The sequence below is a fragment of the Squalius cephalus genome, assembly GCF_949319135.1.
Source record: "Squalius cephalus genome assembly, chromosome: 1".
In the NCBI taxonomy this organism is placed as follows: Eukaryota; Metazoa; Chordata; class Actinopteri; order Cypriniformes; family Leuciscidae; genus Squalius; species Squalius cephalus.
The window spans coordinates 32,994,139-33,012,556 of NC_137122.1; the positions used below are offsets into that span (position 1 = coordinate 32,994,139).

General features: G+C 36.3%; 1 protein-coding gene across 1 annotated transcript in view; it reads right to left on the reverse strand.

Annotated features, from left to right (window-relative positions):
* card11 (caspase recruitment domain family, member 11) overlaps positions 1-15,818 on the reverse strand; it is a 26,252-nt gene extending 10,434 nt beyond the window's left edge. The window contains exons 1-6 of the mRNA XM_079871996.1: positions 15,695-15,818; positions 3,286-3,501; positions 1,676-1,813; positions 1,049-1,374; positions 731-910; positions 472-618 (exon numbers count right to left, since the gene is read on the reverse strand). Of these exons, the coding sequence (XP_079728122.1) occupies positions 472-618; positions 731-910; positions 1,049-1,374; positions 1,676-1,813; positions 3,286-3,487 (993 nt within the window). The 5' untranslated portion in view covers positions 3,488-3,501; positions 15,695-15,818. The remainder of the gene's footprint in view (positions 1-471; positions 619-730; positions 911-1,048; positions 1,375-1,675; positions 1,814-3,285; positions 3,502-15,694) is intronic.
* Between the last annotated feature and the right edge of the window lie 2,600 nt (positions 15,819-18,418).

The following is an 18,418-nucleotide window of genomic DNA, read 5'->3' on the forward strand; positions in this document are numbered from 1 at the left end:
TCTTCAGTGTCACATGATCCTTCAGAAATCATTCTAATATGATGATTTGATGCTCAAGAAACATTTCCTATTATCAACAATGTTGAAAACAGCTGTGTTGCTTCATATTTTTGTGGAAACTGTGATGCATTTTTGTTTCAGGAGTCTTTGATGAATAGAAAGATCAAAATGTAATCTTTTGTAACATTATCTTTACTGTCACTTTTGATTAATTTCAGGTATCCTTGTTAAACAAAAGTTATAATCTTTTTTTTTAATCATACTGACCCATACTTTTGAATAGTAATATATTTCAATTTGATGTTTGAACATTTTTTACGTTTTTCCTAGCGAGGCCTTTTTGAAAAAGCATCCATTATTTTTATCTAATTAAAAATAGGCTATTTTACCCAACATGTATATTTGCAATGCATTGTTTGGGAAGCAGCTTGAAGCTGAAATGATTATTCAAGGCATAAGGCTAGTCCTGACCTTGTCCCGAAGCTCCTCGGCCTGTCGGACCTCTTCGTGCAGGTTATAGAGTCTGTTGACTAACTCCTGACGATCCTCCAGAGCCTCCTGCCGGTCATGCTCCAGGATATCCAAGATGGCCTTGTCTGAATCAGGCAGAGGACCGGGCTATGCACGAAAAGAAACAAAATAACTGTGAAAACTCTAACTTTGAATAACCTTTCCCAACTGTTTGCTTATCACTGTCTTCTATTTACTGTGATGCAGAAAGGGTCTTCACCTGTATGATGGACTGCAGCTCCTGGAGTTTGATCTTCAAGACCTCATTCTCCCGCTCCAGCTCAAATATCTGCTCTTTCCGAGGGCGGTTCTCAATGTCATTCTTCAATTTCAGAGATTGCCTTCTCTCCATTTTGCACTCCTCATCCAACTTGTTCAACTTGTGCTTTAGTTGGTCAATCTGGAGGAAATGGAGAGACAGCAGCCAACATTTGTATCCCACATAGTCAAATAATTCATGTAAATATGAGTGACCCATCACTTTTAGTAGTAACTCTAGGAGACAGAGACAATGCAATGCTTTCAGAAGCCCTCTGACCTCAAGCTGAAGGTCTCGGCTCCTCATCACGGCCATATTCTTCTCCTCGCTGAGCTGAGCGTACCGCATGGCCAGCTGATAGTTGTCATCCTTCACCTTTATAAGTTCGTCATTATAGTTATTGCGCTCTTCTTTCATCTTATTGTAGCGCTCCTGGAAAGTCAGCAACTCCCGGTTGGCCAGCCGTAGCTTCTTGGAATCATCCTCTAGTGTGCGACATTTGGTCAAGATATCCACTCGCTGCACGTCTTTAGCCTTGGACTGCTGCTGTAGTTTTATGACTTCATTCATTAGGAACTGGATGAGTCCTTCCTGGCCCTCTTCCACTACAGGCAAACAACCAAATACAGTCAAAGAAACACAACTGCACAAAAAAGTACCATGTTGTTATTGAGATGTAATGTAAACACCACGGTGTATGAGTATGGTAATCATTTATCACCAAAGTACCACTAGTGCACCATAGTACCACCACAGTACTGGTTTATTAGGCTACTGCACAAATCTGAAGGAGGATTTAAGGCAGATGCTCATCCCAGAGGGGAAGCAGGTGGAAGGCAACAGACATTTTAAGGCATGGTCGTAGGTCATTTATATGGGTGGCATTTTAATTTAAAAGCATCTCACCGACTATAGTGGAACATCTGCGAGTGGGCTCCTTCCCCGTGACCAGTTTGTAGAGGTCAGGGTAGTACAACTCCAGACTCTCTAGAAAAACCACATAGCCTCGCTCTCCCTTCGTGTGCAGGATATCCAACAACCGACCTGAGACAAAAACCACTGCAGCATTACACTTGTTGAACTGAGAAAAGTACAATGTGTTTTTTCTACCTGATGTGACCCTTAAAAAATACTTAGTATCTGTTAATTGGATCAGGTTGAATCATTTATATCAAACAGCAGCAGCGGTAATATTTGAACTTTAAATGTTTTTTTATGTTATATCATTGTCATTTTTTATGTTGTTCTTCAATAAAACAGCATCTTAGTTTAGTTATTTAGCTGACAAGACAAAAAAAATGAAAGCAAATATTGATCAATTGTACATAATAATTTTAAGTCAGAATAAAATGGAAATTCACCCCATCTATTCTCTGAGTGCTTAAAGGGTTAGTGGACCCAAAAATGTAAATTCTGTCATAATTTACTCCAAGATTTTCGTTCATCTTCAAAACACAAATCAAGATATTTTAAAGAAACTTCTTGAAGCGACAAAGTTGTAGTTCTGTAGGCTGTCAATGAAGGGACAGATATCTCTCAGATTTCATAAAAAAAAATCTTCATTTGTGTTCCGAAGATGAATGAAAGTCTTACAGGTTTGGACAGACACAAGGGTGAGTAATTAATGACAAATCTTTTCATTTTACGGTAAACTATCCATTTTAACCACACCCTATCATTTCACAAATGTAATTGACAGCTTAGGTACTGATTGTGATCTGCATTATATTAAAATGAGACAGAAATGCACTTGCAGAGAAAGCTCCGCCCACACACTATTCTGATTGGCTGTGATTTGCAATTTATTCATTAGTTTCTTTTAGAAATGTCGCATCTGGTGTGGACAGACATTTTGCTTGAAGCTGGACTTCTACTTTGTAGTTTTGTTGCACTGTAGCAGGAATGTCCAGACTTGTCTTTGAGAAAAGCGATGCATTGTATTTTAACTCACTAGAGAAAGTCATGGCACAAAAAGTACTTGAAAGATCTTCTGTATTGCATGCCAAACTGCTAGTCCCAGAGGGAAAAGAGAATCATTAGGGGGCTGTGAAAATCCCAGTCGTGGTAAACAAGCATTTTGATGTGCTGCTTTGTGACAAACAAACAGTGCAGATTTTAGCAAGCTGCTCGGCGAAATCCTTGTCATCCGTTCTGCCTCTGGCCGTTCCGAAGTTGAAAAATGATACGAAGGTTCAGGAAGGAGTCGTTGGGAAAGAAAAACTACAGCAGCAGCTCACAGGATTAAAAGCGTCCATTCATCATCAAATTACACCACTGGAAAAAACACAGTGAAAGATGGGGTGACCGAGTAACTGATTGATGATGTGATTTGCATGTAAATGTTTTCGGCATGGAATTTGCATTTCCATATTCCACAGTGTTTAGTATTGTCTGTCACTGGCATCTATGAATGTTGATGTCTCCTCAATCCAACTTAGAGAGTGAAACCAACCTTGGATGGATCCGTATCACATCATCAACAGTGCTTAAACACACACAAGAACACTGAATAATACCTGCTCGGTTGACTTTGGACTCTAGCAGACGTGAGTTGAGCACCTCGTCTTCGTCTTGTTCGTCGATGACCTTGCATTGTCGCAGATATGAGGTTAGCTTGTTGGGGTTGATGAAACGGCATAAGATGTACCGGTTCTTCTCTGCATTCTCCCACGAGGCCTCCCCATATTCTAGCAAGTTCATTAAGCTTCCGTTCTCCATTCCTGCAGAGGCCCCTATGAGACAATGAAGGAGAATCAAGTTTCAGACGCTATTTCGACACTCCTTTCACACCCACAGCATTGAAAGCACATAAGATAAAAATTAAACATGTTATTGCATGCACAAAGATAGATGTGGGATGCATGACTGATCGAAATACAACCAAAATCACAATAGGGCTTTTTGAATAAACACAGCACTGTGTTCTTTACAAGCTTTAAGGGCTACCTGCAGTTTTCCACCAAAATATAAGTTTGATGGATAACGTTTGAAATCGAAGAACACATACATAAATATTAGCACTGTAAATTTACAATTACACTGTCAAATAAAATATTACAATAGCAATCATATTTTGTTGAATATTTGTATATAATAATAATAACAACAATTTTAACTTTATAATAAGGTCTCAATTATTAACATTAGTTAATGTATTAAACTAAGTAAGGGATAATGTAGAGCGAGGCGGTTGTTATAGCGAATACAACCCCAACAGGCTGATCAGGTCTTGAATCCATAGACAGTAAAATAAATGGACACAGCGACCCCATTGGATTCAACGGAGAAAAGTGAAGTCAATTGACCGTTCGCAAAGACCCGCCCCCCTTAGTTACTGTCGCTATGTCCGACAAGCTACGCCGTTCTCAGGCCACACCATGTTCTCACGCAGTGAAAAATACATCGCGGAGCAGAGAGGAGACTGACAACACGCTGACAGACAGGACAGACCAGGTTACTTTTCGGTTACGTTTCATATTAAACATATTAAACAAAGTCTCACCTTTCAAATTTTGTCATTTTTTAAAAGAAATTTAAACAATAAATACCGTTTTGTGGCTCTTTAATGTGTCGTGACAGATCGATGTAGAGCATCAGTTAAAGCTGCTCGTGAACCGATCATCTCTTCCTTCTAGTTAATTTATAGCCTCAAATAAACATGAACAAACATAAGAAGGAATGTTGTTTTAACCACGGAAAGGCGTCATAACACTCCGTTTTTCAAGTTCAAACCCTCCCATGTTAATCTACTAACTCTCCTGACTGCTTTGTCAGACAAAATGGCGGATGGCGAAGTATGATTGGTCAGATCACCTGTCAATCAAGCTCCCTGCGAAGGGTCAATTAAAAGCACTCACTTCCTGATGGCCGAGCGTACTGCGCAGACTCAAACTGAGCTTGATGATGTAGATGTGACGTGAGCAACCCGTCTGTCTTCTAGTAGCTGTGCCAAGAGAAATCTGAATCATTCCCTTCCGCAACTTGCAGAGACGGAGAGTGTGAGTAGGAGGTGTCCATGAGCTAGCAGCAGGTATTCTGTATTCAAGTATTCTGATTAATTACTTTGTCATTTTGCCTCCACGTACCCCCAATTGCCTGTGAGCTTCTCCTCCTGTCCATACGGTAATTTCTCTACTGTGCGACAGAGAGTCGCGTGGTTATGATGCAATCGTTAGCCTATATTTACAAAAACTGCTTCTACAGGGCCATAACGTAAGATACAAGGTAATGGAGCCTTTTATACATTTTCGTGTTTCTTTATAAATAAATAATGGACAAATAGAGTCTTTAAACACCTCAGATGTAAAGTTATTCGCTGTCAAAGTGACGCCAAAATGAATGGGAGTCAAAGGAAATGCTAACAGCAGGTGATGGTCCACTAATCAATGGCGGCGCCCAGGGAAGCTTCAGTTTTTTCTGAAACATTACCCCCTTGCTTGAATCAGCCTGTCGGGGTTGTATTCGCTATAACAACCGCCTCGCTCTACATTATCCCTCTTATTACATGGCTACCTACCAAATAAATCAATAATTTGACACAAAATATTGATTTAAAAAGGAGTTTATTGATTTAAAAACGATTGTATTGCTTTCGCTAAAGAAAATAGTCCGTTCCGTCTCTACGGTTAGAATACTATAGCAACACTCTGTTTTTCAATGCAACGGTGTGTTATACTTAGCAGCGATCTGTTATCAAGAAATAACAGACCGTATTCTACATAAGAATTCAACCAAGCCATGTAATAACATGAACTAACAATGAGCAATACATATGTTACAGAATTTATTCATCTTTGTTAAATGTTAGTTAATATAAATCCAGCTGTTCATTGTTTGTTCATGTTAGTTCACAGTGCATTAACTAATGTTAACAAATGGGCAATTCCACGCAAAACTGTCACATCCATAACGCCAACTCAATACCATGGCATTGAGTTGGCGTTATGGATGTGACAGTTTTGCGTGGAATTGCCCAAATACAACATTTGATTTTAATAATGTATTAGCAAATGTTAATATAAACAAACTAAGATTAATAAATGGTGTACAATTATTGTTAACTTAGTTCATGTTAACTAAAGTATTAACTCATGTTAACTAATGAAACATTATTGTTAAGTGTTAAGATTATTATTATAAGCATCATCATCATCTTATTGTTTATATATAATCCTTTTTTTTTTTTTTTTTTGCCAAATTGTGCAGCCCTACAAACAAACATAGCAATTTTTAAATTGCAATTTTATCATTTTATTTAGTAGTTTTTTTCCCCAAATCATACAGGCTTTAAATATAATCTTTTTTTATACGTTTAATTTCCTTTTCTGCTGATGTCTCTGACCGTGCAGCCAATAAACTTAAATCAGGGTAGATGCCATAATGAATTTAACACTAATGAAAATGAGGCTGTGATGGATAGACGTACAGTTTTACAGATCACGCATGGTTTGAAACTTACAATTTTCAAAACTATTTTATAGCATTTTTAGCTCTACTGAAAATCTGACATGTTGTCAAAGGTTTTGTCAGCTGAACCGATTTCCTCCTGTTTCACTCACATTAGAGATTTTAAATCCGCAAACAGGGTTTCATGTAGATTTATTTGCTTAAAGGTTAATTGTAATTTATTTAAATACAACTTCTTGTTACAAGAGAGTAATACGATATGTTGTTAAACTGTCCCTGACACTTGCAACTGTATACATTTTCAGTTACAATGATTATTGTTTCCACAATTGTGAAGTTACTTTAACACTACTACCTTTAATAGCCATTTATTGTCTTTAAATATCATCAGCATAAAATCAACAATGAAACAATTCATGCGAGAGTGACCTGCAGCTGTAGTGGGTATTCATGTCCTGTGGTGGTGGGCACGCTTTTGTCAGTGCCACCACACACTGCCTCAATTCAGAGAGGTGTGACAAACCATATCTTTTTTTTTAAACCTTGTTGACAGTGGCTGTAAAGATGTCACAGCACACCGTTGATGTGAAAGAGTTTGTCTCCACTACTGCAGAACTGAGCTGATTGTCTTCTGAATAGCTGATGGCTGCAGCTCAAACTGACACTCACATACACGTGTGAATCAACGGTGTAGCTGTTCGGCACTGCGGCACAGTGATTAACGGTCGAATGTTATGAGTGCCGAGAGCAGGCCTGCAGATGGCTGATAAAATGCTGATAAAGGCCATACATAATACATTATGAAGACTCAAAAACACTGGAATTAAACGAACACTTAATTTAAATGTATTAAGTCAAATTTTAATAAAGCTTTCAAAGTGAGGAGGTGCAAGTACCGAACGCTTGCTGCTAATTTCATACTAGATTAATAAATTAAGGGGTTTATTAATGTAATGAACAGCTTTGAGGTCGTTGCTCTATGTGTATAGGTATAGGGCACAATAAAAGCATAGATATTTTGACAAATGCCTATATATATGGATATTTTTGGGTGAACTATCCCTTTAAACATATAGACCAACAATTAGAAAAACAGTCCAGAGGAAACACAGAACGCATCCTGTGTCAAAAGCTCTCGGACAGTTTGACAAGCGATTGCAAAATGGAGAGCAACCATCTAATTTGTCATGCCCATGACAACCTAACTTGTTTTATAACAATGTAAATAACATAGCAAATAAAGTAATTGACCTATTTTAATGCTGCTGAATCTAGTAGTCTCTAGAGCTCGAAGCTGATTGGTCAGTTGTTAATGAACATTCAACATTCAGTGCAGTCTTTACCAAGTAGAAGTGCTGATTTGATGCTCAAGAAACATATTTTCAATGTTGAAAATAGTTGTGCTGCTTCATATTTTTGTGGAAACTGTGATTTTTTTCACAGCATTGGTTTGAAATGGAAGTATTTTGTAACATTATGAAAAGTATTAATTGTCACTTTTGATCAAATGAATGCATCTGAACCTTTGGCTGTAAACCGAATCTTTTAAGATGTTTAAGAGTGTACACGAGTCACCCTCATGACAAGGTTCATTGTCCAATGGCAAAAAGGCTTAAATTCCAGCCAATTCCTCAGACATTCATCATGTCACAGTTCCATTCTCTGGAAGAAACCGAATCACAATGAAACTGAAAAAAAAAGGCTTTCTCTAGTAAGAATACTTTGATGTCTCACCTACTTTAAAGAGACAATACAAGGTGTGTGTGTCTTTTTCTGGCCTCTGAGTCAATTTAGTCCTACCCAAAAAAAAAAAAGGTTCCAGCATGCTCTTGATAACCTTTCATATTTTCCCTGATTTTCTGTGGGGCGTAAATGTAAATTAACGAGCAGCAACATGTTAATTCAAGACTCTGCATGACAAATTTCTTGCTGCAGGTGAAGTTGCAGCCGGACCACTTCAGTGGCATAATACCAGCAATGTTTTCCAGCGCTCCATGGGCCTTTGCAAATGAAATCAAACCATTACTACTGATATGCCCACACACGCTTTTGCATATTCCTGTGAATCCATCATACCAAACATCCCTATATCTGCCCTTTCGCTTTTGCACCCCTAGGCTCAGGAAAAACTGCATTTGTGAGCGCAAACTAACCGTAATGGCCTCACTTCCCCATCCCTAGCAGACAGGAGACATTTGACTTTTGAGTAGGAGTGTGACACAGGAGGTTGGCTTCTGGTTAAGGGAAAGAAGAACTGCAGATTTCAGCCAGCCTTTGCAATTTTCAAGTGCAATATGCAGTCAGCCCGATGTCGGAGGGATGAAGAACTTATGTCGTCATGCATCAGCATCGTCTCATGCTGTTTAAAAGACAGTTTCTCATATTTGGAAATCAGATAGGCCTAAATGAGTGGGAGACTGTGTCAACGTTGAGCACTAGGTCGTGTGTGCATTCTCCCACGCCGACAACGCCCACGATTTGCGAGAGAGGGCCTTTAACGGCGCCCTTCCTTAGGAAACGATGGGTTTCTCCCCACACATCTTAACACGCCGATTAAGAGATACGGCATTATACTGTCATTCATCACATTGGCTTTGTGTTCATGTCAGGACGTGACTCAGCCGAGTTAAAAATGAAGCATCACGTACTACAGCGGTTCACCCCGACAGACACACAAACACACAGTCCACCCCCACCCCTGTCTTTTATACCTTGACCAGATTTCCTCTCGACTTATTTTGGAGCGAGTGAGTAAGAGAGCGCTCTTCACTTCCTCATTTCATTAGCAGGTGTTTAGCGGGGCCTCTTAAAAGGAGAAATGTTGGGAACACATTTAAAGTTGCACAGCAGAAGTGATACTCATTTTATAGTATATTTAAATACAAATTATCAGGAGATCAACTTCCACTTAGTTAATATATCTGTGTCTGCATCATTGTCTAAGCGGCATGAGACTCATAGAACATCTGAAAGTCATTTATAGAGTGTAAAGACTGAATTTTTTTTTGTTGTTGCTCAAAACGTAGTTTGCAATATGAGGAAAGAGTGAAGGAAAATGAGTGAATTTGGACACCGCTCCTAACAATATACTGCACTTTGTATTAAAAAACTACCCGAAATGTGATCTGACCACTGAGACTGAGACACATTGAATCAAAATTCTGATTGAATCTTCTGATATTCGATCAAAAATACAGTAAAATAGTAATCTTGTGAAATATTAAGATTAAAGACTATTTTAATTTATTCTAAAATTTCATTTATTCATGTGACGTCAAAGTTGAATTTTCAGCATCATTACTCCAGTCTTCAGTGTCACATGATCCTTCAGAAATCAGTCTAATATGATGATTTTTTTGTTCAGGATTATTCGATGAACAAAGAGTTCAAAAGAACAGATTTATTTTTAGAAATAGAAATATATTGCAACATTATAAATGTCTTTACTATCACTTTTGATCAATTTAATGTGTTATATCTGAATAAAAGTATTAATTCTTTCAAATCAAATCTAACTGATCCCAATTTTATAACGGTAGTATACGTCAGATTTAGAAGTGTTTTACTAACTACTTATCAGGAACGAGTCCGACACAAATCTAATCAAACTAACAAGTCAAAGGCCTATAATTTTGTGTTGTTTAACAGAGAATTATTTACATTGTTTCAAGTTCACCGAGCAATCAAGAAAAATGAAACTGCGTTACATCTACAGGTTGTTACCCTGCGGGACCCTGCTTGAGTGATTTTCATGTTGAAGAGCAGTGTAAAACCAAGCTAGCGGAAGCCCCTACCACGTGCTCCTGAGGCTCCATCCGATTTTAGAAAAAAAAAAACCACAAACCAAAAGCGTCTCAGCCAATGGGCTGCAGCCCTGCTCCACCAAGCTACCAGTTCGGGGGAACTGCACTAAACTGTTTTGTGTGAAAGTGAAAGAGTCCTGATGTGGGCCTGCTCCTTTACAATGACTGAAATTGTACACTCTAAACACCAGGATCTAGAGTAAATTCTGACCCAATTAAGACTGCGCTGATGAGAAATCTAATATAGCACATTTGTAAGATAAAAACTGATAGACGTCATGTATTATTACATAAACATAACAGGAACGGTTCACTCAAAAATGAAAATCATTTAAATCATCCTCATATCGCTCCAAACCCGTATGACTTTCTTTCTGTTTGAACACCAAAGGACTTCAAAAGGGACGGGCGTTTGACAAAACAATCAATGCACCATCGTGTCCACGAGACGCATAGGCAATATTCCAAGCCTTCTGAAGTCATGCAATGGCTTTCTGTGAAGAAGTGGGCAAAAAAAAAAAGAAATCCGGCTGAAGCTCTCAAATCTCACTCAGTCACACAAATGCCATGTTGGGTTTGTACACAAAGTTTGATATCATTGACGTGACGCACCGTATTTGAACCGCATACGAGCAAGGCTGAGATCTGAGAACCATGGAGCAGGAGACGCTCAGCAAATCATTTTTTTTGGTATGACTTCAGAAAACTTGCAATATACTGCATACAGTAAGTTTTTTTTAGCCGTTTTTGAAGTTCTGATACTAGGCGTTGTGCAATGTGTCTTGTATTGTGATCCACAGAGGAAAGTTACAGATACAACAACACGGCAATTTTCACATTTGGTTGAACTATCACTTTAAGGTTGTGAACTTTAACCCTGGAGACCCAGACCACTAATAGGTTTGAACAATTTGTTTCTCATGAGCTTAAAAACATTGTGTTATTTGATATTAATTTTGTAGCCGAATATAAATTGTGAAAGAAATTACTTTTATTCAGCAAGAATGCATAAAATGAACCGATAGAGAGTATAATGTTACAAAAGATTCCTATTTCAAATGCTTTGTTCATCAAAAAAAAAACAAAAAAAACGAAAGATTATCATGGTTTCCTCACAAATATTAAGCAGCAAATATATTCACAACATTGACGATAATATTAAGAGATGATTTGATGCTCAAGAAACATTATATTAGAATGATTTCTGAAGGATCATGTGACACTGAAGACTGGAATAATGATGCTGGAAATTCAGCTTTGCATCACAGGAGTAAATTACATTTTAAAATGTATTCAAACCTGACAACAGTTATTTTCAATTGTAATATTATTCCACAATAATACAGTTTTTACTGTATTTTTGAACAAATAAATGTGGCCTTGGTGAACAGAAACCTTTTGATGATAAGATATCATTTTTTTCTTTTAATTCTCATACTTGTGTGTTATTTTATATGATTGATGACTTTGAAATATTATTCTAACGTTATAATAACACTGTTATTTACAGCACTTCCTTCCGTGAGGTGTGTCATTTATGTGCAACTAACATCACCAAACAGAACTGAACAAACACTGACTGGTTTCAAACAAGTTTCCTAAATACTAACTACAAACTGGCCAGACAAATAAGACAATCCCACATCTCTTTTTATTAACAAAATGCGGTTTTCATTGTCAAAATACTGACTCAGTTTAATTAATACATCCATAAACCAATAAATAAACAAGTGAATGATTAAGACAGTCCTCAAAGCTTGCTTCCTGAATTTTTGGTGATAGTGTGCTATTGACAGGCATGCAAATAGCATTGATGACAAACTGCACAGATGCAAGAGACAGAGACATTCTAAAAATGCTACATTCCCAGATCGATGACAGAAATATGCAGTTGCTTCAAATGAACCATAAGAAATCCATTGTTTTGGGTCTAAGAGTGAATCTGCACATTCCAGCTGTAATGCAATTGCTCGAAATTGGATCCAGCAAACACTAACAATTCAACCTTTGTGAGGGACGATGCCATGCACATGAACCTAAGAGCCGATCTGATGACATTCACAATACAGGAGCTTTCTTCTCTCCCTCAGTCAGGTGCAGCGTGTATGTTGACATGGCATGCTTTTCAAGTGGATATGTGGAGTTCAAAAAATCTGTGCTTGCACAATTCTATTTAGGATTCTGAGTGAAACATCAAGATGCTCATATTGTTCAGACGTTACAGCATCTCTGCTTGCACTTCACTATTAAATGAGCTTAACATTTCCAGATTTAAAGCTGTTTCATGGCATTACAAATTTTGTCCATGTGTACTAGCACATGTGTGTTAATTAGCATCTGGACATAATTATGCATAGAAAATGCATTTGATGCATACATATTTTGACCAGGAAATCACTACATGACTAAATTTAGTATCACTAAATTTTAAGGTTTGAAAAAAATTTGAATGCCTTTGTGGTGAAACACTCTTTGTTCTAATAGAATTATGTTTTTCATTAAGACAACAGAAGGTCGATGAGTTTTGCCCCATAATTTCTTCATAAAATAGCACTTTTTCAAAGACCCACATTCGTAATTCATATTGCGTGATTAAAAAAAATGTGTCAGTGGTACGTTAAAAGCATTATGCCACAGATTGGTATTGAGTATTTTTTTTGTATATTGGTCAAATTGGACTGTATACAAAACAAATTTGTATGTCACGCCACATATCTGTAACACCACAGTATATAGGACAAGATACAAACAGAACTGTGTATTTAACTAGTGTCTTGATTCACTTAGATGTTGTATCTCTGCTTGATGCAAAAATACTGTACATAATACATCACATACACAAACATCATCATGCCTGACTTTGAAGGTGCCTTAAATATCTTATTGTGTACTTGAGGAACTTTAAAATATACCTGAAGCCTGTTCCAAATGATAAGGTTATTGAAGGAACTATGGACAGACTGTGCAGTTCCTGCAACGGACTTTACATTTTATAAGTTCCCCAAAAAACTGCCTTATCAAAAAGAGTGCCTAAAATTTCTGAGAGATTTATAAAAAAAAGTGTTGGTTTTGTGTTCAATAAGGTTTTGTTTTTTGGGTTTTTTTTTCATGCACTATGAAATTTCAGCCAATTTGTGAACTTGCACTTGAATAACTTTACAATCCTTCTCCAGACGATTCCACCAGTTTGGCCGTCTGAAGGAACCAAGTTTGGGACCCCCAGTATCTTTTGATTTTTACAGATTGACTCTTTAATTACTGGGCAATATTTGACCCCTGAAATGCATTTTGGAAAGGAGTGGCATATTACTTTTGGTACCCCTTTACAATAAGGTTTCATTAGTAAAGATTAGTTAACTATGTTAGTTAACATGAACTAATAATGAACTGCACTTCTACAGCATTTGTTAATGTTAATTTCAACATTTACTAACATTTACTAACACATTACTAAAAATCAAGTTATATTTGTCAACATTAGTTAATGCACTGTGAAGTAACACGAACAAACAATGAACAACTGGATTTATATTAACTAACATTAACAAAGATTAACAAATACAGTAACAAATGTATTGCTCATGGTTAGTTCATGTTAATTAATACACTAACTAATGTTAACAATGAGACCTTATTGTAAAGTGTTACCTTACTTTTTAACAATATCTTCAATATCAAATACTTCAGCCAAACCAGTTAAAAATAAACACTCAATGTGAACAAATTATACTGTTAAATCAACAGTACTGGAGATGTAAATAATACATGCTAATAGGCACTGCTAGAACACAGTTAATATTTGTTATTTCAGTTGTTTGGAGTGTTTCTTTATGCTAGCTGTACATCAACACTCACCACTGAAATAGTGATTTGACATATTTGAGATATAGCATTTTTACCCTCAAATACATATTTATTAGCACTCAATAGTATTTTCTCTGTGAGCCCTATAATTCTGACCATTGAATTATTTATTTATTTTTTTAATAAATTGTCTCATTTTATCTGGAACTTAGACAATCTTCGATCAAAGCGAAAATGAAAAATAACCTAAACTATTTCAGATGATCCTGTTCATGTGTTTGATGTCAACTATTTCATACATTCACTAAATACTTAGTAGCCAATGATTGGTGTAATCTTTTTCTCTAGGATTTTTCTTGTCCCCAACCACAGTTATCATTATTACCATTCACTTGTGTAAATAATCAACCATCACATCATTATATTCATGATATGTCATCATGTCTATAATTAAAACATGTTATGAAATAAATATGCCATGAATTATTAATCACTCTCACATAGTTTCAGCATTCAAAATTCATTTACAAATGCATTCACTCATTATGTCAAATCCAAAATAGTGATTATATTCATAAGGCATTACTGTTTGCTGTTCTGCAACAATGCAAATTCCACACTGAGTTGTATTCTTTAGTCACTGATTTATTAACTGGGAGTGGATGAGAAGTTAACATGTTCTTGCAGAACATCACGAAACTTGCTATAGGACCATGGCAGGGCGGACACCAAGCATGCTGAGGCATCCTACAATTATTAAACTATTCCTGTATAGCAAGCTGTATTTTAAAGGAATAGCTTTCCCAGTTGAATTAGGACTCTCCTAAAGGCTTTATCAAAAAAAGCATGCCATGACATGTGGCTCAATTTGTTAGGCAAATATGAGATCAGAATAGGCATCTGTTGAACATACATAGAGGAACCTCCCATTTATGAACGATCACATCATGACATCTTCACACTATACACATCTCACAAGCAGGGCGAGGGGGACACTGACAGACAGTGTGACTCATTATAGCAACAGCAGCTATTTACATTAGTTGCATTAGTGATTGTGAAATGAAGGATTTTGTATTAATACGCAGAAAATAATCATAATCTGATTAGAGACAGCAACAATGCATAAAATCCCATGAATATTGCAAAAACTCAACAGTAACAGCAATAAGTTCATATATGGAGCATGCAGAAGAGAGGCAAGTAGAGGTTGACAGTAGATTGATGTTTATGTGCAGTACATAAATAACAGAATAACCATGCACAACAACACAAATTGTCATTGGATTAATGTGGCAATGCATGATCCTTTCACTCCCTGACTTTTCAATGAGTGCACACAGCATGCAAACTTGTTAGATTCCATCACTCATTTTATTATGGCACCTGAATTTTAGTTTATATTCCATGTTGGAACTGCAAGATTAAACTCATTTACATCCTATTAGCTGGTTATTAGATTATTATGAGGGAGGATGAGTGACTAATAAATGGAGAGAACGATAGATTTTATGAGTAAGATAGCAACCCAAATATAGCTTTTATATTTCTGCAAAGAAGATAATCTAATCACACTAATTCATCTGTTGCATCACTTTAACATGCTTCGTTTGTGCGCGCGACACTGGAAAGGACTTTACTAACCTAAATTCTACACTAAAGTCAAGTAATGTAGGCTACACATATAGTTCAAGAAGTCCAAAAACCGCATAAGCATAGCCGTCGTTTTGTTAATATTTTGTAGAGAGAAAAAAAAAAAAACCTGATACGCATTAGTTTCCTGCGTACTGTCGGACGCCGAGGTGCGTCGAAAAGTTTGTGATTAAGTTCGACTCTGAAATGTTTACTTACTAAACAGTTACATTCATCATCGTGTTTCTCTTTAAATCGACAGTAGGCTAAAGTGATTTACCTGTTGAAGATCACTCCTCGGGGTCTAATTCGACAGATCCATTCTAGTTACTTGAAGACGCCAGAGTTTCAAACAGCTCAACTCTGTCGCAACAACTCACACGACAAGCTGGATGATTTCACCTGCAGCCTGACAGTAAGCTGTCACTCAAAGCGCGGTGGGCGGGGCTAATGGAGCTAATCACTATATTAACTTGCAAATGCAGTGAACGACGTTTTATGTGTCCGAAGTGCTAGCAAACAGCAGTACTTTCTGACCATTAAATGGCTCTCATTGTCTAGCTCTCCTTGTTAAAAATAAGTAAATAAATATCTTGGTAACACTTTACAATAAGGTTTCATTAGTTAACTACATTAACATGAACTAATAATGAACTGCACTTCTACAGCATCTTCTTTGTTAATGTTAATCTAAATATTTACTACTACATTATTCAAATCAAAAGTTGTATTTGCTAACATTAGTTAATGCACTGAACTAACATGAACAAACAAGCTGGATTTTTATTAACTAACGTTAAGATTAACAAATAACAAATGTATTGCTCATAGTTCATGTTAGTTAACTTATGTAAACAAATGAATCCTTATTGTAAATTTAGGTATATGTGCACTTTAGGTGAGAAATATAAATATCAAATTAGATTTAGGCTACTCAATATGTAATACTGCAGAATAGAAACAACAATTTAAAAGAGTTTTTTTTTTTTTCAGTCTGCTTACAATGTAAAAGAACATATTTTTCATTTTCTCATCATCGAGCATTAGCTAATTTCTCAGTTCTACTTAATTGTTTGCTTACTTCACTTCATTTGGCTTGCCTGTTAACATGTAGACATTTCTTATTCATATTCCATCTAAGATATTGTAATCCATTGGTGTGACATTGTTTTGTACTGGATGAATAGCCTGCTGATTTGCCTATGTCTAACACCAAACAAAAGGCTATGATGTGATAGTTAGCGTGATACGAATCTCAATTATTCTAACAATCATTTTAATAAGTCAGTGACACAATTCTGAAAGCCTCCTATCAGTGGTTCATCTTAAATCCCAATAACACAAAATCTGTAAAATGATCCGTCTCATCTAAAGCTCAAAATATCAGATCTGGAAGATGAACAAATTGCCCTAAATAACGTTGGAGTGCCATGATTTTGTTGAGATACAGCTTTCAGATTTAGGAATATATGTGTGAAGTCTTTTTTTATGTGCTCATGTGTTGTCTCACAGGGGGAAATGTTCTCCACTCCAGCGTCTGACAGATAGTTTCATCATGGTTCAGAACATGCAAATGCAACCCCAAAACATTTGTTTATGGCAACAGTTACACAAATGTCACACCTTGCTTCCAGAGGGACAGTTTCATTCGTATTTTACACAAACGAGCAGAACAAAAAATAGGCCTAAACCTGATTTAACTTGACTTCAATTTAACTTGACTCAGCACTTGCATTTTATTTGAACCATTGTGTATAGGCTATATTGCGGTTCTTAGCTAGCATAAAAAAGTTTTGGTGTAGGGAGAAATTATTTGCAGTGAATGAATGAAACTCTGGAAATCCTACTGAGATGAAGTCTCAGTCATTAAAATAGCACATTGCCTATTGTGTAGACTTCATACTTAATGAGCAAAAAATGAGTTCATATTGGGGTTATGTACAAGGAACATTACAATACAGACAACACTTAATATCATAGATCTAATTCAGACCTTTTAGTTTTGACGCTTCGCAGTGTCACATAATGTATCAAACAAAGAGAGTCAGTCCATTAGCTAAATAGTGTTCCCTCTAGTGGTAAAAACAAAGCAAAACAACAAGCAAAACAAAATTTTAGTTACAGTATGTATATTTTATTGATTGTTACAGGGTTTTTTAATTTATTTTTTACATTCGCTAGGACACATTTCTCAATATACTATTTCAAAACACTTCACACAGTCCTCCAAACCAACATTCAACTTGGCACAGCAGTTAATTTCACATTTAAAATGCACTAAAACCACCTAAAGGGATAGTTCATCCAAAAAGGAAATTCTGTCATCATTTACTCGCCTTCAAGTTGTTCCAAACCTGTATGCATTTCTGTCTTCTGCTGAACACAAAAGAAGGTATTTTGAAGAATATGGGTAACCAAACAGTTGATGGACTCCATTGACTTCATCAACTGTTTGGTTACTTTTTTTGTGTTCAGCAGAAGAAAAGAATTCATACAGGTTTGGAACAACTTGAGGGTGAGTAAATGATGACAGAAGTTTCATTTTTGGGTCAACTATCCCTTTAATTCATGTTTCAAATCAACAAATTTACACTATAGCAAAGGTTGTCACACACAACAAACACACTGTGTCACTCATAAAACCCTAACAACATAAAATCACTAATAACATATAGAATTTTACAATGATTTATTTGGCAAAATGTCTTTACAAAACAAGAATGACTTTCACAGCCATGTTACATGGTCCATTACATTAACGTACAAAATTATTCCTAATTGCTCCCCTTTTATATTTGTATAGAAATTAAAAGACTAACACATGTGTAGGTGTTCAGCTACATCTAATAGATAATATTTAATAATAATTTTTTAGATTTGGAATTTATTATGGTATTAGAATTTTAGCAAATTGCTGTCTTGCTTTGTATTACGTTAGGTTTTGAACTTAGTCCGCGTGAACCGGAAGTTGCAAACGACTTTTCTCCAGTGTTGTGACGTATTT